This window comes from Nasonia vitripennis, chromosome 4 (assembly GCF_009193385.2).
Source record: "Nasonia vitripennis strain AsymCx chromosome 4, Nvit_psr_1.1, whole genome shotgun sequence".
In the NCBI taxonomy this organism is placed as follows: Eukaryota; Metazoa; Arthropoda; class Insecta; order Hymenoptera; family Pteromalidae; genus Nasonia; species Nasonia vitripennis.
Genome location: NC_045760.1, coordinates 23,160,010 through 23,182,632, shown reverse-complemented (window position 1 = coordinate 23,182,632; position 22,623 = coordinate 23,160,010). Strand labels below are relative to the sequence as shown.

The 22,623-nt window shown below is 37.6% G+C and overlaps 1 protein-coding gene across 1 annotated transcript; it reads right to left on the bottom strand.

The window, feature by feature from the left end:
* On the bottom strand, positions 1 to 20,112 carry LOC100119210 (cysteine-rich protein 1-like). The gene is made up of 3 exons (XM_001601171.6): positions 19,709 to 20,112; positions 1,470 to 1,622; positions 1 to 242 (listed from the first exon to the last, which is right to left on the bottom strand). The coding sequence occupies exons 1-3, from the start codon at positions 19,746 to 19,748 to the stop codon at positions 199 to 201; spliced, it is 237 nt and encodes a 78-aa protein (XP_001601221.1). The 5' UTR covers positions 19,749 to 20,112; the 3' UTR covers positions 1 to 198.
* Between the last annotated feature and the right edge of the window lie 2,511 nt (positions 20,113 to 22,623).

The window sequence follows — 22,623 nt, the reverse complement described above, 5'->3', positions numbered from 1 at the left end:
AATAACAACTTATTTTTTATTTAAGGTAGTGATGCAGTTATTACAAACAAGCATATATAATTTATTTTCTTTATGAACGTGAAAATTCATAATTTTTCACCGATTATTTAAAAAAGTAAATATATAACGAAAAAGAATAAATTATACTGATGATTTATTCAAAATGTAAAACTAATCTATAATGTTTTCGCGGTAAAATTATTTGTTGTATACGTAACTCTGAGCTCCACCTCGACCGAAACCTGAAACATTAAATTTATGTAAAGGTGTAATGAATATACTTTTTAATTAAATTCAAAATCACATAAATAATTTTGAAATATTTAATATATTTATTGTTTATTATGAACATGCAACATATCATCAACTTTTTTGAGAGTTTAAGAGAGTACTAGACCAAAATGATTGACGGTTCAGGAATAACTAAAATTCTGCATACAAGTGGATTTTGGTAAACAAAAAATCATTCAGTTAAATTTTGGTGAAGGTTTGGAGCGCAAAAAAATATAAAAATTTTAATGTCCATAAATGCGCATATTTATCTTGCACTCTTGATTATATAAAACTGACGGTTCAGAATATTCATTCAAATTTTTTAGGTTATTGATCGTTAAGCAACTGACAAATAGTTTAAGTGCTTGTAGGCATGACTTGTGGAGCCTGTAAGCGTATCACTGAAAAAAAAACACAGCCGTTTCTGCTGTAGAACACGACAGTTTTAGCGAGTGTCACCACAGTAGCGACTTTTCAGTAAAAACAGCGAGTGGCCACTGGTAGTTTTGGCAGGTCTCGGCGAGCTGTCTCTATCTCGAGGATATTTAGGTTATGTATCACCTTTTAAACCACCAAAAATCTTAAGAAAATAGTTTTTTAAATAAGTAATATGATTAATTAAATTAAAGTTATAAGTAATGATTATTATAAGAGAGAAAAATACCTTGAATAACAACCATCAACTTATTACTATCCCATTATCGCATGCAGAGTGACTATTAGCAAGTAAGTTACATGAACATTTTTAATTTTGTTACTTATCAGTCCCATAATGGTCATTGCTTTATATTTTATCATAATACTCATTAAATGAATTATTTTCTTAAGATTTTTGGTGTTTTAAAAGGTGATACATAACATAAATATGCTCGAGATAGAGACAGCTCGCCGAGACCTGCCAAAACTACCAGTGGACACTCGCTGTTTTTACTGAAAAGTCGCTACTGTGGCGCACTCGCTTAAACTGCCGTTTTCTACAGCAGAAACGGCTGTTTTTTTTTTTCAGTGTAGTAATAAACCAATGAAATTTTAAAAGGTACACCTAACCTCAATGAAATTTAAAAATTTTTTGAACTTGATAGAGATTATTCAATTATCTTTAATAAATTACCTTGATTTTTATATTGTATATATATTGTATATCTAAAATATAGCTCCTAGTACATTAATGAAAAATAAAAATAATGATAAAGTACCTCCGGGACCAAACATTGCTGAATAGCAAGGATTATTGCAATACGGCTTTCCTTCGTGTTCTGCGTGACCACCGGGATTTAATGTTTTGTTACATTTCTCACATCGCAAACATGCTCCGTGCCAATCTTTTCCTAGAGATGTTTTCCTCTCAGCTAAAAAAAAAAATTTTGAAATTTGAAATATATATATATATATATATATACACTGAGAAAATGTTGATAGTAGAAATTACTATTTAGGATAGTAATTTTTACTGATTGTCATAATAAATTGGTAACAGACTTTTAAGATATTAGATTTTACTATCCAAAGATAGGAATTTTTTATGAAACCAAATTTTTTACAATTTAATTTCATATTCGCTTAGTTCTATATTTTACACCTCTTAGGTACTTCGCGCTGTTATTACTTTATTATTTATTATTTTTATTGATTATTATTATGATGTTTGGAAGAAAGAAAGAGATTAAATTTTTTTGCGGCGACGGGAATCGAACCTGGAGCTCCGGCATGAGAGTCGAGTGCGCTGACCATTTACCTAAACAAATCTGTTACGTACAAAATTTCAGATCTAACTGAATTGACGTACGAACTAATGTTAATAAAAATTAACGACGATTAATAAATAATAAAGTTAAAGCAATAGACACAGAAACTCATTATAATAAAATAAACGTAAAATGTCAACTAAAATACTGATTACTGCAGAAAAAAAAATTAAATTCAAACCTTACCGACTGAGAATATTATAATTTTTCCCACATTTTATAGTACATTTTACGATCTTAGGTAGTAAAAATTAAAAAATTTAGTTTTTTGAAAGCCGTAACAATTTTTACTATCTGAGATAGTAAAAACAAATATCTCTTATAGTACAAATTATTATCCGAGATAGTAATTTTTACTGTCAAATGTTTCTCAGTGTATAAAATCATAATTTTTGTAAATTAAATTTGTGATTATATTTATTTTTCTAACGATTGCAATAATCTTTAGACATATTTTGGGATCTAAATAATTATTTAATCTCTTTCTTATGTCTATAAATTCCCTTATTCCTATACTAAAAGTTTCGATCGCTTCATCTAGAGGATGTCGGAGCCAACGTGACCAATTGTGACTTCCACCTCGAATCGTAGTTTACATTGTTTGCTTACAATATACTTTGCATACCATCAAGAATCAAATTGATAATCGTTTGTCGCACAGTGTAGGTTACCGCGAAACACATCAGAGTTGATACGAAATTAGTAAAAAATTTTATTTAATATCCATCCCACTGAAAAAAGAGTCTGCTATTATAAATTGATGCAATAGCGACCAGGGAGCACCGCATTTAGACGCTATAAGCAATTTATTCATTTATTATCATTTATATATATATATATATATATATATATATATATATATATATATATATATATATATATATATTAAAGTGCCATCACCCTACTCCATTGCAATGCGTGCACGCGTGGCCCTAATCTGTCTATGCTTAACCCGTATAGCCTGCAGCATATAGCTTTCAATAAAGTGAAGCCATCGCAAGCTTACGTGTCCTATGACTTGGATTAAGTGAAATAGGGTGATTAGTGGCGCTCTATTTGCCTCACTGAATAGTAAAAACAAGCCGGACAGGGCATAGCTGAACAAGATGAACGTACATCAGCACAACTGAAAGATCTCAAAACCTCATCAAGTTAGTCTAGGATGAGAAAGAAAAATTATACGCTACATATTTAATTTTTGTTCCCTTGTTGCACACCGTACTTTTTATGATAAGTGCACGAATAGGCCACTTATCATGCATATGAAAGGAATGGGAAAATCGAGGAGTTTTTAAAAGTAAAACAATAGTGTATTGAAAGATTTGAAAATTTTGAAAATTTCGAAAATTTCGAAAATTTTCTCCCTTGGGAGGAACAAGTTTTTTCTCCACACCTGCACCGAAAGTACCACACTTCCTCCCGAGCGCATGGAGAGGAATGTGCATGTTCGGTGCTGTTGTGGAGAAAAATAGTATACGCACCACGGGATAAAAATTGAATTGAATTGAATTGAATTGAATTGAATTGATTTTTTCCTCCCTACACGGAAAGAATTTTACAATAAAAATTACATAGAATTTAAGGATCAAAATTACCGTGTTAGCACAGTAACGTAGGGACGCCCCGCCATCTGGAGCACTTTTACTGCATCGGCACAGTAAAATTTTCGGTACTTTTTTATTTTTTTCCATAGCCTCTATATTATGATATTTTGTTTGTATACATGTTCGTGACGCATTCTTAACGTCGTATTATTGATATATAAAGGGTTATTTGTATATGAGACACTTTGAACCAAGAAATTCATTCACAGTAAAAATTTACAGTGCCAGGTTCAGTAAAATTTACGGGGAGCAAGATAAATAATATCTTGGGTCAGATAAAAATTTAACTGAAAAATTCTTTCCGTGTAGGCACGTAATATACTATTTCCTCCCAAGGGAGTAGTTTTTCCCCGCTGCTAAGAAAAACTCGATTTTCCATTCATTTTACATGCATGGAAAGTGGTCTTTTTCGTGCACGTATCATGAAAATGCATTTTTCACATATAATTAGGTATAATTTATTTAAAAATCTTAGATAATTATCGTTCGCGCATTATAAACCGATGTTAATAAGCTCGTTCCTTGAAAAACGGCACAATTGAACATGCTTGATTAATAAGTGACGAATTGATAAAATTCATTGGCTGGAAATAAATTGATAGCATTTTTTATCGCGCTATAACGCACGTCTCCGAAAACAAGTGCGCGCGCGCAGTAATGTTAAATTCAGGGAAGCGTGTGTTGTGACGCAAACACACGCATGTGCAAGCATTTAATCAAGCATTTAATCAAGCATTTTGCTCTTTTTCAGCTGGCCGTCTTCTTGTTTTCCTTCGTTCTTCTCTCCTCCGCGATTCGTTTCACACCTCGTTTGCGTAGGTACTACTTCATTTTTCGACTCGCCAATGATCCCGCGAGTCGGAAAGAGAAGAAGAAGAGCACGTGAGGGAAAAGCACAGCAGAGCCCGCAGACTCGTCGATCCATTAGCAATTTCGTAATCAAACATTTGAAAGAAAATCCCCGAGAGAAGAGCAGATCCGCACTCTCCCGCCGGCACGGCTCCTATTCAGCAAAGGCGTGAGCGTAAAACTCGAGCATTGTTCCAGCGGCGGCGACGGCAGCGTCGAGAGCGTCGAGAGAGCATCGCGAGTTTCGCGCATTGTGCAGCTTGCGCGCGCTCTCTCGAAAATTGCCGCCTCCTCGCCTCGCTCTCCCTTGCGGCTGACTCGCCTCGTACGCCGACGAGTTCGCTGAGAGACCACCTGCCGCGCGCGCGCCGACGCTAATAAGAAAGCGCGCGTGCGAATGAAAATGGGAAACAAGCGAACAAGCGGCAAGGAATGAGTGTTAGACCTCGCTCGCTTCTCCCCCGCGACTCTGACGCTTGGCGGAGCGCGCTCGACGCACTTTTGATAAATATCGGCTCTCTTATATTGGTGGCAAGAGCCATTAGCATCGCAGCTCGCGATGGTCATGTGCCTTGCCATGCGCCTTGCCGGAACGGAAGACAAAGAGCAGAACAGACGATGACATTACCTGCGAGACAGGCGTTGGGCAGCGGCAGCATAATTACGGCGAGGCATCGTCAAGGAGGTCGAAACGGAGCTCCGGAGGATCGGAGGCCAGCGCTGCTCCGCTCTCTCTCTCTCTCTCTCTCTCTCTCTCTCTCTCTCTCTCTCTCTCTCTCTCTCTCTCTCTCTCTTAGCCGCGACAGGTGATGCGCTAAGGAGAATGCGCACGGGGGCATCATAGAGGGCCATTAGTTGATTAACCCCTAATTACATGGCGAATGCACGTCGCGTCGACCTCCGCGACCTCGGCGTCGTCGCTGGCTGCGCATTGTGCTGCTCGTCGTCGGGGGAGGACGCCGCTCGAGCGAGAGACGTTGCGACGGGCGAGGGGGCGATTAGGAGGCAGGGGAATGAAACGAGTGCATCAGCGCTAAAACATGCACCGCGAACGAGCGCGCAGACTTACGGCTTTGAACAATCGCGCGATGCAATCGCCGACCGTGAGCCGAAAGCGCGCCTCCTGCCCTGCCCTCCCCCTTTGTGGTGCGGGCACTTTTTACTCGCAACGCGGCACGCACCGCGCCTATTTGCGCTCCTTCACGCTTCCTTCTTCATATCTCCGCCCCCCGCGAGCGCCTGGCTCTTTGCTGTCTTGACTCTTTCGATCTCCGTGGCTCATCTTTCGACTCCGACAGCGGATATCGGATCACCGTTGACAGTCTAGATTTTCGTTCGCATTCCCGTCGTTCCCCAACCCTCGGCCATTGTCTTGGCGCAGAAATACAGAAATGCATCGCAGCGTATAGGCATTCCCCCCAAAACCTTTTTCATCCCCTCGAGGGCGGCAGTTTTCCTTTTATTACGTGTACGAGTCCACCACTGTCATTGTTCTCCACCGGCCAAGCACTTTGTTGTCGTTCCGTTTGCGCAGCTCCCGACGGTAAGTAGCAGCCTCTCATTGCGACGAGCCTACCTCGTCGCGCGTGCCCCGGCTCTTTTGTTCGGCATGTTATTACCAACGAGCGCAAAGTATGCATCGCGGAATCTTGCACGCTCATCTTTTGGCTGGTGCCTCTCTCATGACTTTCGCGTGTACACTTCTGTAAGAAACGCCACGGGTGTTGTTGCTTCCGCACGAAGCCACCCGATAATGAGCCGCTGTACTTACACTTGATGTTTTTGCATCTAAGGTGCCTACATCTAGGTTAAATTTTTAGTAATTATTATTGCTATTGCACGCCTAATGAACGACCTTTTGACTGAAGTTATGAACAAACCAGAGTAGGGATGTTGCTCTCAAGCAAACAACGCAAGTTTTCGATTGTGCTAATTTCATGCATTGCGAAAAGTTTTAGCAAGAAACGGAGTGCGCACTGTGCACGCCTGTTTTTTGAAGTGATAACTTCTTATGGGACGGTGAACCTACAATGTTTGAAACTTCTGGAATGCGTTAATCGAATGCGTTATATGGAATGCGTTACAGTGGTATCTATAAGTATACTGGTATAGGGCTCTTATCTAAATATAGATTTACTCTCTTAGGACCTTATACACTCTCTCCGGGCGCAGGGATAAGTATATACATATAGCTATACTGTTTTCGGACCCCCTCCCTCTCCGAGCAATACCTATAGATTTACTCTCTTATGCATACTATACCGCATTACTTTGCTTACGCTTTCCGTCACTGTCTTTCTCATTCTCTCTGTACTCCTTGTTGGTATATCACCTTCTACAGACAGTGACACTGTGTATTTATGTTATCCAGTCTCATACGAATTGTTAAATGCATAATTGTCAATTTCGGTTATCGATACAGAAGGATTGCCATACGAGATTGTGTTTGTACGGAATAAATTTTATATAATCACAACCAATATTAACGTAGTAGATGGGCTTGCGAACGGCGAAAATTTCTAAGGCAGTACAGTAATTTTTATGGCAACTGGTTGTTTATACTAAACTACGTAATAAATATTACTGTATTTTTTGGTAATTTTGAAGCTGTTCTCCGATTTTCTATAATCAGCTGTTCAGACGTCTTGGACCACCATGCAGATGTTTTAAGGTACTTCACCGGAATATTTATTTTCTTAGGATATCGCTCAAACTTTGTTTACATGTTCAATTAAGTGTCCTCTACAAGGTGGTATTTTTTTACCCCCCAAGCGACATTATTTTTAGAGATATTGAACCTTGAAATTTTGTAATTTAACATGGGAAGCCTATACCGAGTCCGAATTTTGAGGACGTTCAGTTGAATTGCGAAGCGAATTTTCTTAGAATATTTTTAAAAAACTAGCTTATGGTGTAAAATAGCAGTACAAATCATGGAGAAAAAGTTGGATAGGGTAAACGAGGCTTTTTTTTAAGATACAACCATTCAAAGTTCTCATCCCATGCTATCAGTATATCTATAGAGGTGCGCAGTGTTTCGCTCTCTCACAAGTTTTGAAAGTATTTTGTACTCTAAACAATTTATATCACCATTCTAATGTTTGATACTATGAATTGTAAGGTTTTGACATAAGATAACACTGTATAATATTTTAAAAAAGAAATTTTCTAATAAAAACCCTAATTGAGCACCACTGCAGCCGGTGATCTACCTTAACGGACGGAATTTTGGCGGAATGGATAAGATGGTGCTTGTATAGTGGGGACAAAAACTTATGCAGATAGACAGTCTGTAAGGTATTTAATACTCCAACACTGTCATGGACGTGTGTGACGCACGGCTAAAATATCAGATGACCGCAAAAGATAATAATAATAATGATAAAATGTCTGGAGAAGGTCTGCGTCTCTTCGAATGTCCGAGGATGTTCGTTTTTGTTAATAGTTTGTGCAAGGTCTCTAGATATGCAGTGAAGTGAATTGCAGTCAGACAGGTGCTGATTTTAATGCCCCCACAGACACCAAGAAGCTCTATTAGAATTATCGCGTACTTCAGCGGCCTCTTATATTTCATATAATATATGATTAACCCTGATACAATACCGATACCCTAAGCGGGTCTTGGGCGTTGTCGTCCAGATCGGACGGGTGGGTGCCTATCACCAGCGCCTCCTACACAGCGCCTCCTCAGGTTGCGAATAGAGGAACAGCCCCTGAGAAAGATGTTAGCTGCGAATAAATTGAATAAGCAGTCGCGGACAGCCGATAGGAACAGGCGTAGGTGTGATGAGCCCACACTGTCGAACGCATTCATCTAGAAACACTACGCAAGCACCACAACAAAAAACACTTCACATTATCTCTTATCTCTTAATCTATCTCTTTCATCACACATTACAAAAATGGGAAAAATCCTACTACCGAGGAGGATGCGATGACAACTGCCCCGAAAGGGGATCTGTAGAATGATTCGTCACCTGGTCTTACGCGGTAACGATTCCAGCGAAGGCGCGCTGCCTTGCAGGGGGGGGGGGCGTTAGGATGCGAAAATGAAACCGTAGTGTGTCTGACGACGAGTTGACACTGTCCTCGGAAAAGTCGGAAAGCTCTCATACTTAGTTCTAGAGAGGTATGGGGGTTATCACCTCTAGAACGGTGGACTCACCTGCGATCGGAACAGGATCCAAAGCGCGCGGGTTCAACATACTATCATGGCTCAAAAAAATCAAAACCAAACCAAAAGGGACTTAAGGGTCGGAACTTGGAATGTTCGCAGTCTGTACAGAGTAGGTGCGTTTAAAGAACTCATAAAGGAAGCTGATAGGTACAATCTAGATTTGGTAGCAATACAGGAATCGCGGTGACCAGATGGCCAGAGGCGGAGTACTAGCATCGGGTACCTGTATGGGGCCGGGAGTGGGGGATCTCTAGGCACCGGATTTCTCGTAAGCAAAAGCATCATACATTCGGTTAAAAGTTTCAAATCCGTCAATGATAGGCTCTCGTACATCATTATCGAAGGTGAATGGTATAGATATGTATTTATTAATGTACACTGTCCTACGGAGGACAAAGAAGAAGAAGCTAAGGATCTCTATTACGAAACTTTAGAGCAGGTAATCGACCAGTTCGCGTCTTACGACACAAGAATAGTATTAGGCGATTTCAATGCTAAAATAGGTAGGGAGGAAATGTTTAGGATAACTATAGGGAAGGAAAGCCTGCACGAAGCCAGCAATGATAACGGTATTAGGGTCATAAATTTCGCGACGGCAAAAGATCTTATAATCAACACTACGTGTTTTAAGCACAAGAACATACACAAGGCAACGTGGACATCGCCGGACGGGGCCACACAGAACCAAATTGATCATTTCCTCATTGAAAAAGACGTCATACTAATGTTCTTGACGTAAGGGCTTACAGAGGGGCAGATAGCGACTCGGACCACTTCCTAGTAGTAGCCAAATTAAGAGCTAGATTAGTAGCAAATCAAAATAGTAAGCGAACAAACAAGGTAGAAAGCTTCGATATTGAAAAGCTACGAGATAGAACAGTGCGAATTAGGTACCAGATAGAAATTAATAACAGGTTTTAGGCACTTGAAGAAGCAAACACATAGCCGGAGGGGAATGACGAACCGAATAGCTTATGGGGGGACATCGAAAAAACGGTAAAAGAGGCCGCGAACAATGTACTGGGTAAAAAGAAAAAGCCAAAGAGCAAACCATGGTTTGAAAGGCGCAAAAAGGCTAAATTAGATAGCTTACACAATAGAAGCGATAGCACCGTAGAAGAGTATTCTAACGTCAGGAAACAGGCGGGCGCGATCTACAGAAATAAGAAGCGGGAGTTTCAAAAGAATCTTATTACGAGGATAGAAACTAACAGTAAGGAAAATAACCCACGCGAAATGTACAGAGGGATGAACGCCATCAGAAAGGGTTTTAGGAGTAGAGCGCAATTGATGAAGGGCAAAAACAGGGACCTCGTAACAAATGATAACGAATTACTGTCGCTGTGGAAAAACTATTTCGATAAATTATTAAACGTGCACGAAAATAGCGAAGAATTAGGGGACGAAATTCACACTGCCAAACTCCACGTGGAGGAACCGAGCTAACAAGAAGTAGAGGCCGCGATTAAAAAACTAAAAAACAACAAAGCAGCGGGAAATGACTATACCAGCTGAGTTACTCAAGTATGGGGGCGTCGTGCTTACTTTTAAAATCTATAAACTAGTATGTGCCATCTGGAAAAATGAAACAATACCCGAAAATTGAAAGGAATCCATCATTATACCAATTTTTAAAAAGGGGAATAAGACAGATTGCAACAACTATAGGGGTATCTCACTTTTAGCAACGTGCTACAAAGTTCTGTCAAACGTAATACAAGCTAGACTTACTCCATTCGCGGAAGATATAGTAGGAGATTATCAGTGCGGATTTCGGCGCAACAGATCGACGAGCGATCAAATGTTTACCAGAAGACAGTTGTTAGAGAAAAAGTGGGAATTTTGCGAAGCCATACACCAACTATTTATAAATTTTAAAAAAGCGTACGATTCTATTAAGCGAAGCAAAATGTATCAAATTCTAGTATTTCTCGGTGTACCAAAAAAACTCGTGAGATTGATTCAAATATGTCTGAACGGAAGCACGGGAAAGGTCCGAGTAGGCGGTAATATATCAGAACCCTTCATGATACGCGATGGTTTAAAACAAGGGGATGGGCTCTCTACGGTGCTGTTCAACTTAACGTTAGAGTATGCCTTTAGAAAAATGCAGGTTAGCCAGATGGGCGCAACGCTTAATGGAACAACGCAGATACTACGCAGATGATTTGGATATACTGGGGGATTGTAAGGAAACGGTAGCAAGAAACGCGGAAATCCTCATAAAAGCGGCGGAGTATACAGGGTTAGAAGTGAGTGAATCAAAAACAAAGTACATGATTGTGGATAAACTAGGCATTTGCAGAGGGAAAACGTTAGTGATTTCAGGTATCTGGGTACGACCATAAATGATAGAAATGAGATTAATGTCGAAATAAACAAGAGACTCCATTCGGGTAATGCTTGCTTCTACGCCGTGAGTAATTTACTTAAGGGGGTACGCCACCTTTGAAATTAAAATCAAAAATTTTCATTAAAAATTTATAAATACTTATATAAATGAAACAAATTTTTATTACTATTCTTAGACACAATTACCTTTATTTTGATGGTTTTAGACCTTCTATATACCTCTATAATACCTACGTATAGTAGGGAGTCCACACTGAGAGAAATTTATAGTAAATTTTACTATACTGGATAGGAAATTTTAATAAAAAGTTTGGTAATCCACTCACAGACTGACAGTCTAGTAATTTTTACTAAACTGTATAGTAAATTTTATAAAACTATAAATTTTAGTATACTGAGTAGTAATTTTTACCCTGACTAAATTAAATATAAAAATGCACATAGTGGAAAAATTATTTTCAATTATTATATGGCTCTAAATTTTTATGGTTATGGAGGGTTACTCTTCTAACGCACTTCATTCAGAGAACATTATCGATTCACTCGCCGCAGTTGATTTTTAGAGACATTAAACTAACCTAGATACATTTCCTACAACTAAACGCTTAATTATTATACATATTCGCAATTCGCAGTACATATGCTTATACGCTCGCAATTGTTACAACAGGGTTGCTAAACGGACTTATATACTAACTGAGCTAACTTCTTACCGCTTGCGGGTTTTATTTCCCGTGCACCCCCTAGCGGCAGCACACAAAACAGTTTGACTTTATTTGAAACAGCACCAGCTTCAAACTGCTGCTCTGAAGTCGAGTCTTGCCATGATGCTTATTTTCAGGTGCTTCTTCTCGCGGCCGCCATGTTTGCTAAACGCGCATGCGCATAAGGCGTCAATACGCATCAGTTCCGATTTTCAGATGAAAAGTACTATACGTTCTATTAAAAATTATTATACTGTCAGGTAAAAATTCATACATTGGCGATTTTCACTATAGTTTCTGTTAATTTTTCCTATTGAGTATGGTAAATTTTATATGGAAGTTTAGTAAAAATTGATATAAATCTAGTAAAAAGGTCAGTTTTGTCAGTCTGTGACGCGATTACCAAACTTTCCAGTAAATTATCATGAACATATAGTAAAATTTACGCACTATTTCTCTCAGTGCATAATTCACTTACCGTAAGTTTCTAAAGGAACAAATGGCCCAAATGAGCTCTAACTCCAGGATATTGTTTATAAGTACACTAGTTATGGTATGAATGAGGGGATTTGGTTTAAATTTCATAGAAAAAGTTTTATAAGCATATTACTGATTTTTTTATCAATTTTTGATTAATTTTAACATAGCTATCATGTAACATTTTTTCTACACTCTCCTGCAATATCAAATGCGGTCCGGGTGATTACGCCCTTTACAGCTCGGTTCGACATTTGTAGGTAAGCCTCGAAGCTGCTCGGGTTGTCTTTTGCGTCACGCAGGCTCTCTATTATAGTTCGTGGCACGATCGAGGTTTGTTTAAAATCTCAAGTCCGCTCGAGCGTCTTTCGCTCCGCTCGGTCCAATCGAGCGTCGCTCGGTCTAATCGAGCGTCGTTTGTTCTGATCGAGCGTTCTTCGGTGTGATCGAACTGTTATCGAAAGCGTTCGAGCAATCCGTGTAAACATCGAAACGGCTCGACCAACTCCGAGCGCTTCGGAAAATTTCCGATCAACATATCGTTATATACGTATCGAAAGCTTTTAACGTACCTCAGCTTCCAGTTTTGTTATTTGACTCCTATAAATCCTTGTTTTTACGCTTAATCTTCGCATAGGAAAATATATAGAATTCTTCGGAAGCGATCGGAGTCGATCCGAACTCTTCGAAAGCGATCGGAACTCTTCCGAAGCGCTCGGAGTTGATCGAGCCGCTTCGATGTTTACACGGACTGCTCGAACGCTTCCAATAAAAGTTCGATCGCACCGAAGAACGCTCGATCGGACTGAACGAAGCTCGATCAGACCGAATGACCCATTCAAATCGGTTATAGCTAATGTACTAGTAAGTTCAGCTGGCATTCGAAGTGAACTGTGTACATTAGTTTATTTCGAACTGTCCTAAAGTATTTGAGGCGCATAGATTATTTTTAATCTTAAAATAATTGCAAAAATCGAACAAATCTTAATATTAAAATACTGCTGACATTGTATGCGTACGGGACAGTATTGAAATATCGAATTATCTCTATATACTCCCTAGTAAATACGCATTACTCCAGTCTTCTTAATAGACATGACGCGTTTAACCTCTCTGCGTACACGAAACAAAGGAAAATTCAAATGATTTAAACTAATCGTTCGCGGTTAATCATATATTATATGAAATATAAGAGGCCGCTGAAGTACGCGATAATTCTAATAGAGCTCCTTGGTGTCTGTGGGGGCATTAAAATCAGCACCTGTCTGACTGCAATTCACTTCACTGCATATCTAGAGACCTTGCACAAACTATTAACAAAAACGAACATCCTCGGACATTCGAAGAGACGCGGACCTTCTCCAGACATTTTATCATCATTATTAATATTATTACAATTTTATTGTCTTTTGCGGTCATCTGATTTTTTAGCCGTGCGTCACACATGTCCATGACAGTGTTGGAGTATTAAATACCTTACATACTGTCTATCTGCATATGTTTTTTCCCCACTATACAAGCACCAAGTGATATTCCTCTTGCCCCAATGCCTTATCAGGTTAGGTTAATTGATCAGCTAATGCGAGTAAACACTCTGCGCGGAGCGTCCCCTAGCAAATACTTTCTCTGTTTGTTATTAAAACAATAATAACGGCGAATTCATGGTTTTTTAAAAATATCTCAAAAACTACTGGACCACAAAAAAACCGCTGCCAATTCATTGGCACGTAGCTTTCTCCAACTAAATTTATAGGTCCAATAAATAAAATATTGTTTTAATATATCTATATATCTGCTTGCTAATGTATGAGGCGATTTTTGATACATAATTTAATATATAAGTTTTGGATGGTTCATCAACCTAACCATCAAAACAAGAGGCTATTTATACAAGAGAAAACGATTTTTACACTTTAGCTCTTTAGCTAAAAACTGCTCGACGAAATCGTTTAAAATTTTAGCAGCAGATAGCTTTTTTTATAGTGAATCACCAAATAAAATTTTGAAGAATTTGTCTACTTTGTTTTAGAGATATAAGAAATCAAAAAATTTTCAAAAAAAAAATTAAAACCTTGATATCTTACGGACTATAGGGGTTTGAAAGCTGTGCAATGAACTTAGCCAAAACACGTAAAATATCTACTTTTTCCCGAAATCTCAAGTGCAATAAAAACTCATTTTTTCAGTTTTCGATTTATTACTGAAAAAATAAGTAGTCAAATCACTTTAATGGGATATAGTTTGACACGTGACCCATCGACATAATTTTTTTCGTGAGGTTATGATGTTTAGTTTCAGAGATATGAATTAAAAAAAATCACCTTTTCCATTTTATCCGCCGAACAAAATGGTTGATTCCGAGCACCAAACAAGAAAAGTAGGTAATTTTATTCTCTTCCAAATGCATTATAGCTGAATTGTTTGTAACAATGGGATGATTGAAAAAAACAAAAAATAGTATTTTTCAAAAATCAAAAAATCAATAACTCACAAACGACTGCTCTTATTACGAATAAAGTTATTAAAACTTGTTGAGTGCATAAAGTATTATCTAAAGCATTTTAGTGAAGGTGTAGTAGATTATGCAAAAATCAAACCTAAACTTTAACTATGCTATGCTGTAATTCAAATTGAATTTTTCTTTAAACATTTCTTTATAAGTTTATTTGAAACTAATTAAAAGTTATGAAATCAGTTAAAAAAACACCTTTTACAAGGTAAAATATTGGCAACTATAAGTTTTGTACCCATTCTCACCATTCTGTATCTTAGTATTATAATTATGATTTCTCCTCTAAAAAGTTATAGAATCCTTAAAGAAAAAGTGTTTTGAAAATGTCACAGACGCGCACGTCTGCAACACGAGCAGCGAGACGAGTCAGCGATAAGAGTCGAGCAACTGAGTCGTACTGCGATGCATGCGCTTCGGATGCAACGTAGACGTTAGCTCAGTGGTTAGAGCACAGGCCTCTGGCTCTCGGGTCCGCGAGTTCGAGTCCCGTCGTCTACTTTTTCGCTTTCGACTCTGTCTCCTCTCCATTTGTAACAAAAATGGCAAGAAATCGCCAACTTTTTGATTTTTTAAATTCCTTATAACTTTTGGTCCCAGCGGTCCAGCCGGGGCTCAAATTGTAGTTCTTTTCTTCCGCTTTTGTTTTAAAAATTTTGAAAAAGTGAAAAAGCTAAGAACTTAGTAGTTTTCTTTGCCATTTTTTGTTACAAGACGTAACGCTTTTTATCCTAGTTGTGTCGTGTTACTTGACCAAACTATCTTCGGCAGTCAACTTGTTGAAAACAGTTAAGAATACTCGATCTAAGAACTGACAAAGAACTAGGATAAAAAGTGTTACATCTTGTAACAAATACTAACAAAAATACTACCAAGTTGTTAGATTGGTAACCTCAAAACTTCCAAGTAAATGGGATTCTATTTCTACCAAATTCGGTCAAGATAAGCAGCGCACGCGTATCGTATAAAAACTTTGTACAGATAATGAAAAAAGGACTCCATTAGCCTCAAATTAACGTCTCTCTACCTTTGCCAGAATTTTCAGCACATACTGCGCAGAAACTCTCGCCAGACGCGAACTTTCCTGTGCCGAATCTGGGCAAAACTACTGGGCAGAAGTTACTATGAATTAATTTTGCGACTATAGAAATTATGACGTATTTTCTACCACAAATGTGTTTTCTCTTGGCCACGGATTTGCATAAATATGAGTTGCAACTGATATCTAGACACTGCCTACTAAGAAATTTAATATGCTACTGTTTTAAGGTCCTTCTAAAACACTTTCTTTTCTTACTTTCTCAAATTTACCGCATACGTATAAATTTATACGTGTTTTATGTTGATATTGATAACATTTTAGTAGATATAGTAAGAGATGTTTCGTTGAATTGCCAACCAATACATTTTTGATAAACCAGCGATGCTATAAAATAATAGTACGCACCATGTAAGAAGAAAAAGTGCGTTTGATATAGCAAAAGGTGCTTTTTGCAAGATACAACAATCCAAAGTTTTAATCCCATGTTATTAATATCTCTCTAATGCAGTATTTTTCAATCTTTCGCAACTTTTGAAAGTGTTTGAAACTCTAGACATTTTTATTGCCATTCTGATGCTTTATAATATGAATTGTTCATGGTTTTTACATTATATAATACTGTACGAGCATATAATATTTTAAAATTCCAGAATTTTCTAATTTAACCCCGAGATGAGCACGAAGTTGATGCAGAGAAAGATTCTGCAGTACAGAACATAGGAGCCAAAATTCACATATAAAATTCATTTATTCATGAACTGCATTAGTGCAGGGCCAGTTACAGAGTTCCAACACATTCACAAATATTTTAACTGAAATCGTATTTACTCTACTCACAAAATTAATGAAACAGTAAGAATAGTACATTGTGCAATAAGGGGAGAAAATAAGCTATGTCAAGCGTGAGTGAGGTGTCCAGCACAAGTCGGAGTCGAGGGCGCCGAAGACGGACCTAACTAACCGGATCTAAAAGTAGTTAGTAATCATAAGTACGTGACGGGGTTTCTTTAGTCTATTAGATTAAACAAAAAAACAAATTTTTGCTAGACATAGGAACTATAATACATAAAGCAACAATTTTAGCATAACAAATCCATACATACGAATTTGAACTGATATTCACCTGAAATATTCTGGTACATATTATCAATATATATGTAGGTGTATTACACGTATTCACATAAACACCTCAAACAAGTTTCAAACCGGTTAAATTTTACATTTTTACTCCAACCATTCTTGTCCGATTTGGTTTCAACATTGTTTACAAATAAAAATAGAGAAAGTAAGTAAAGAAAAGAGAGAGAGAGAGAGAGAGAGAGAGAGAGAGAGAGAGAGAGAGAGAGAATAAAAGATGAACATCAATTAACCCATTAAAGCCCATGCTAAGACTGGTTGAGATAGCGACAAACAAACTGTGCTATCCTTTGCATAGGTGAAAAATAAAATATACGTATTTTTTCTTATGTCATTTGCAATTGTTTATAACAAATTATTTAAACAAATTACAAAAAAATTCATAATTTTCAAAATCTGAATGCGGGAATCGATTCTGGAGGTAAAATCGAGACGAAAACCTATATAACACTTTTTTGTCAGAGTTCAATTTGTTAGTGTAATGTAGGAATAATCAATTGCATGTTGGGGAGAAAAAGTGACCATGTCAAGTCCCAAGCAAAATCTATCTGGAATAGCAAAAAACAAACTGTGCCATCCTTTGCATAGCTGAAAAATAAAATATACGTATTTTTTCTTATGTCATTTGCAATTGTTTATAACAAATTATTTAAACAAATTACAAAAAAATTCATAATTTTCAAAATCTGAATGCGGAAATCGAGATTTCAGTTTTTTCTAATAAAGTTATTATCGAAGGATTTGCGAAATGAAATAAACTTATCCAATTACAGTATAAGATCTCAAAATTTATCACTAAAAAATACTGATATGATTCCACATACTATGCAAGAGAATGAAAACACTTGTTTGTCAATAGTTTATTTCTACATAAAGATAACAAATTGAACTCTGACAAAAAAGTGTTATATAGGTTTTCGTCTCGATTTTACCTCCAGAATCGATTCCCGCATTCAGATTTTGAAAATTATGAATTTTTTTGTAATTTGTTTAAATAATTTGTTATAAACAATTGCAAATGACATAAGAAAAAATACGTATATTTTATTTTTTAGCTATGCAAAGGATGGCACAGTTTGTTTTTTGCTATTCCAGATAGATTTTGCTTGGGACTTGACATGGTCACTTTTTCTCCCCAACATGCAATTGATTATTCCTACATTACACTAACAAATTGAACTCTGACAAAAAAGTGTTATATAGGTTTTCGTCTCGATTTTACCTCCAGAATCGATTCCCGCATTCAGATTTTGAAAATTATGAATTTTTTTGTAATTTGTTTAAATAATTTGTTATAAACAATTGCAAATGACATAAGAAAAAATACGTATATTTTATTTTTCACCTGCAAAGGATAGCACAGTTTGTTTGTCGCTATCTCAACCAGTCTTAGCATGGGCTTTAATGGGTTAAGTAAGACAATGAAATAGTAAGAAAGTGGAGCAACATATTTTTCACAATGCGATTGAATGTTTTTAGATTTTCCTGCCCAGCCAAATACCAAATGTAAGACATATGTGTACGCGCGTACGCATGTATACCCTGTAGTCCCAGCTCAAAGCTAAAACCGACTGCGCCCGTGTATTAATTCAACAAAAAACGGGAATTGATGCTGAGCTACCTTATGACATTGATACACTTATCTTATAATTTTATAAATGCATACGCTAAGGATAAATATTGCAATGCTCAGTGTCCAGTTTTAAAAATGTTTAAACCTATATATTGATATTTCCAGACGTATATAGATAGGAGTTTTACAAAAAATCGCATGGTTCTACTTATTCATATTTTTATCTTGATCTTCCTTTATGTCATCATGATAAACTATGATTAAAAAAACCGATAGTCGAGGTAACACTTGATGACACATTCCATAAGCTTCTTTAGCTTCCTTTTGATAGTTTTTTTTCTTTAAATAAAAATGTATATAATAAAAATACGAAAAAAATGATGCGAAATGTAGAAGTGATATAATATTTGTCCAAGCACTGACTTCGAGGTCAATGGGAATGAGATCATGGAACGGTTGCTGACGTCATCGCACATCAGAAATTCGATGTTCATGTGCTGACCAAACTGTTGATACTGAGTATGGATGGGTATTTGCCATTTTCTCAAGCCAACACCTACGATCTACACGATACAGGATACAGGTACGAAGAACAAATATTATAATTCACATGATTACAATAATCGAGGGTTCATAAAATAATCACACTGACACAAGTTTATTTTCATTCATTTCACGCAAATAAATAAACAGAGTCTTAAATACTATATTTGTTCATAAAATGAAACTGCAAAACATTTTAGATCGCATAGTTTGCTTTTCTCACGATATTCATGACACTTTTCTAATGTATTATCTAAACAAAAACGCGACGTTTTCATCTAAAATTGAAAACTGCGTTATTTGTTTCGTTTCTACAATGGCACGTCATTCTGAAGGAAAAAACACAGAAAAATCATACGCAGAATGCCAAATGTTTTCAGTCATGCATCTTTTTTAAGATAGTGACATGCATCATATTCGTCATCAATCACATCACCTTTAATGCCGTCTCGGTGATTGAATTTCTCAAGAAAAGTCAACACACGATATACCAATCACACATAATGATTTGAATAAAATTCAGTCACGTTCCAACGTAAAAATAGCAAGAAATGAAAATGAATGAAAACTTGATAATACTTGCAGCACAATACAATCCATATAACATCCGATAGCATGGCGTGCAGAATCTAGCATTTCAAAGAAAAGCAGACTCACGCAAATGACGCATAGTAAAACTGAACTTGCTTAAAAATTCGCGAAAAATCTGCGTACAGCACTCACCGAAATATACGGGCTTGTCGCACTTGGGACAGTTGGGCATGGCGAGGCTGGTGTTGTCTTCTCAGGTAAAGTGGGCCAGCTCCGAAAATGGTTGGTCGCTCGGCAAAGCTGTATATGAAAGAAGGAGTGAGCAACGAAACGTTCGCCGGGTTCCACGCAGCTGCGTGGTCGAGCGAGTACTGTTGCAGGGTCTCCTCCGGCCGGGCTTCTCTCGGCCGCGGACGGCCGTAGCGGCAGTGGCTCATCCAAGGTAACGCAATACCTCTACACTTGATTGAGCGTGTGAACGTGTGCTGAGTCCAGCGTTGTGGCTTATAGCCTCTCTTTACCCTCTGATGTAATCGAGTTCGCGCGCGCGATCTCCACTGCTGACTCGCAGCGACGCCGCGGCCGAGCACCGAAAGCCTCCAGTTGCACTTTTGCATTCCATTTACGTAAACGTTCGCCAGCCTTATTTTCGATTCCTTTCTCCGTTATCGATGTGGTTGTGATTTTTCTGAATATTCGACTATTTTTCCATTATACCTATACATTTTCCTTTTTATTACTAAATAATGACGATTAAAAATAATCAAATTATTTTCCTCAAATCAATCTGAAATACATATTGAAAAACTCTACTAAATCATTTTTCAAATTAGCGGTTGGAAAGTGATATTTTTCCCACAAGTGATAAAATATCGTTTAAATTCATATTATTGATTGTAAATAATAACTGTCATTCTAAATAAACCTATCTTTGAGTAAACATCTTTGCACTTTCTTCAAGTTTACTCTATACATACACAATATTTTGGTGTCAGAATTGGTTTCGAAAATACGCCAATTACTTGATTTCCTATATTCTACTACAATAACACGCAGAGAGAAATAGTGAAAAGTGCATATTTTCATTACAAGTCAGCATAACCATGTTGGACGTAAAGGAACCTTCTACTGCATTTATTACTGCTGTGACGAAGGCGTTGGCGGATGCTCTGAGGATTGCTATTCCACAAGTTACCACTTCTGTTACAAACCAGCCTGAATCTTCTTCTTAAGCTCAACTCAAAGCTCCTCCGTTCAAGTATCAAGAATATCGTTCGTCCGACGGAACAACAGTCGACGATTATTTCAACAGATTCGAGTGGGCATTACAACTGAGTAAAATTTCGGAAGAAGAATACGGTAATTTCGCTCGAGTATATATGGGTGCAGAACTTAATAATGCTCTGAAAATTCTTGTTGATCCTGATACACCAGAAAGTCGTACGTATCAACAAATTCGCACTGTTTTAATTACACATTTCGATGTCGAGAAAAATAAATATGCAGAAAGTGTTAAGTTACGACAAATTGTACAGCTACAGAATTAATTCATTGCTAATTTTTCAATAAGATTAAAGCAAGGAGCTACGTTCTGTGAATATGACACATTTCTCGACAGGATGCTGATTGAGCAACTCCTACATGGTCTCACCGATCGTGATATGCGCGACGAAATAATCGCCAAGAAACCTATTACATTCAAGGACGCTTACGAAATAGCACATACATTGGAGTCAACTCATCAAACAGCGGATGAGGTTACCTCTACTTCTAATAAGATACATGCACTATCTTATTCAACGACGCATTTCAAGCATAAACGTAATGATTCACAAACATCGCGCAGTGCTTCTCGGAGTACATCTTTGAATTAGAGTAGCGAGAGATCATTGCTGCTGCGACCTTTAGTCTTGCCCATGAAGTGATTAGCAGTCTGTAGGACCTGGTAATTTTCCAAGGGAGTAAATGCAAATATAGGAGATTCTTTGTTCAGGGGTATAGCCGGAATATTATCTAACTCAACTACAGGGCAGAGGAGATGCGAGGCTGCTACTGATGCATAGAATTTATTTAATTCAATTGCACTAAATTTATTTAAGGGCGAACTGTTCAAAGGTTTGACTATTCCTACCTTAGACAGAAATAGCCAACGCTTTGCTGGATCAGTAATCTGAGATAATTTATCACTGATAAATTTGTCCTGTGCAACTTTAATTTCAAACTTAAGCCTTTTACGGATTTGGCAATAGAGTGCAAACAGAGTAGAGCTTTAAAGGAGAATAGCAGCGCGGTAGAGTTTGTCACAGGCCTTGTATGCGGCGCGTAAACTAGAATGATACCAGGGAGAAACTAGCTTTCGAAGTGAATGTTCAATAAATGGAGCCAAGTCATCCAACACGGCCTACGATAAACCGATGAGAATTAGAAATAACGCTCATCATTCTGAAAACACAATTCCACAATAACATATTGTCTCATCAACGTCTGAATTTTGCGAACATTGCAAGATTTGGAAGATGATGCCATCTCGGATATAACAAGCTACACCGCTCCTCTGCATATAGATTACTTGCCTTCTTGGTACGAGTTGGCGATTTTGTAGTATTCTGCCTTGACAGAAGGCCACGGTCGTTTCTGATCAATTTATAGCCTGGGATTTGAACGACGGAGTCATGTAGGTTAGGAGTTAGCCAAGTTTCACAAACGGACAAGACATCAATTTTTTTTCCAAGAATGAAATTCTGTATTAAATCGAACTGCTCTCAGAGTAGCATTAATATGGGCAACTCGCATAGCGTCTTTACATAGTACTTTTAGAGCGTTCGGAATACTTGGAGAATGCTGGCGCCAAACGATTTTATCGAGATTGGCCTCGGTAACAATCGGAATAATACTAACGTCCGTTTGGCGTACAAAGACATTGTTGCGGCTTACCCAAACATGCTTGTAGCTGCGCTCAACTGAGATTGCTTTGGCTTGATTTCGGAGATTATTTATCAATGGCGGGGCCATTTCATAAATACCCATTTGATCAGCTGAGGCACCAGAGACGATGTCAGAGTAAGACATTGGGCCAAAGCGGCGCTTCGCACGGAGAACGAAGTCGC

What these genes read in the sequence shown, in the direction of transcription:
- LOC100119210 (XM_001601171.6), bottom strand. Translation starts at nt 19,748, where the DNA reads ATGCCCAACTGTCCCAAGTGCGACAAGCCCGTATATTTCG. An exon ending in CGACAAGCCCGTATATTTCG is followed by an intron (nt 1,623 to 19,708) that starts GTGAGTGCTGTA and finishes TTTTTTTTTTAG; the next exon opens with CTGAGAGGAAAACATCTCTA. An exon ending in AGCAATGTTTGGTCCCGGAG is followed by an intron (nt 243 to 1,469) that starts GTACTTTATCAT and finishes TTAATGTTTCAG; the next exon opens with GTTTCGGTCGAGGTGGAGCT.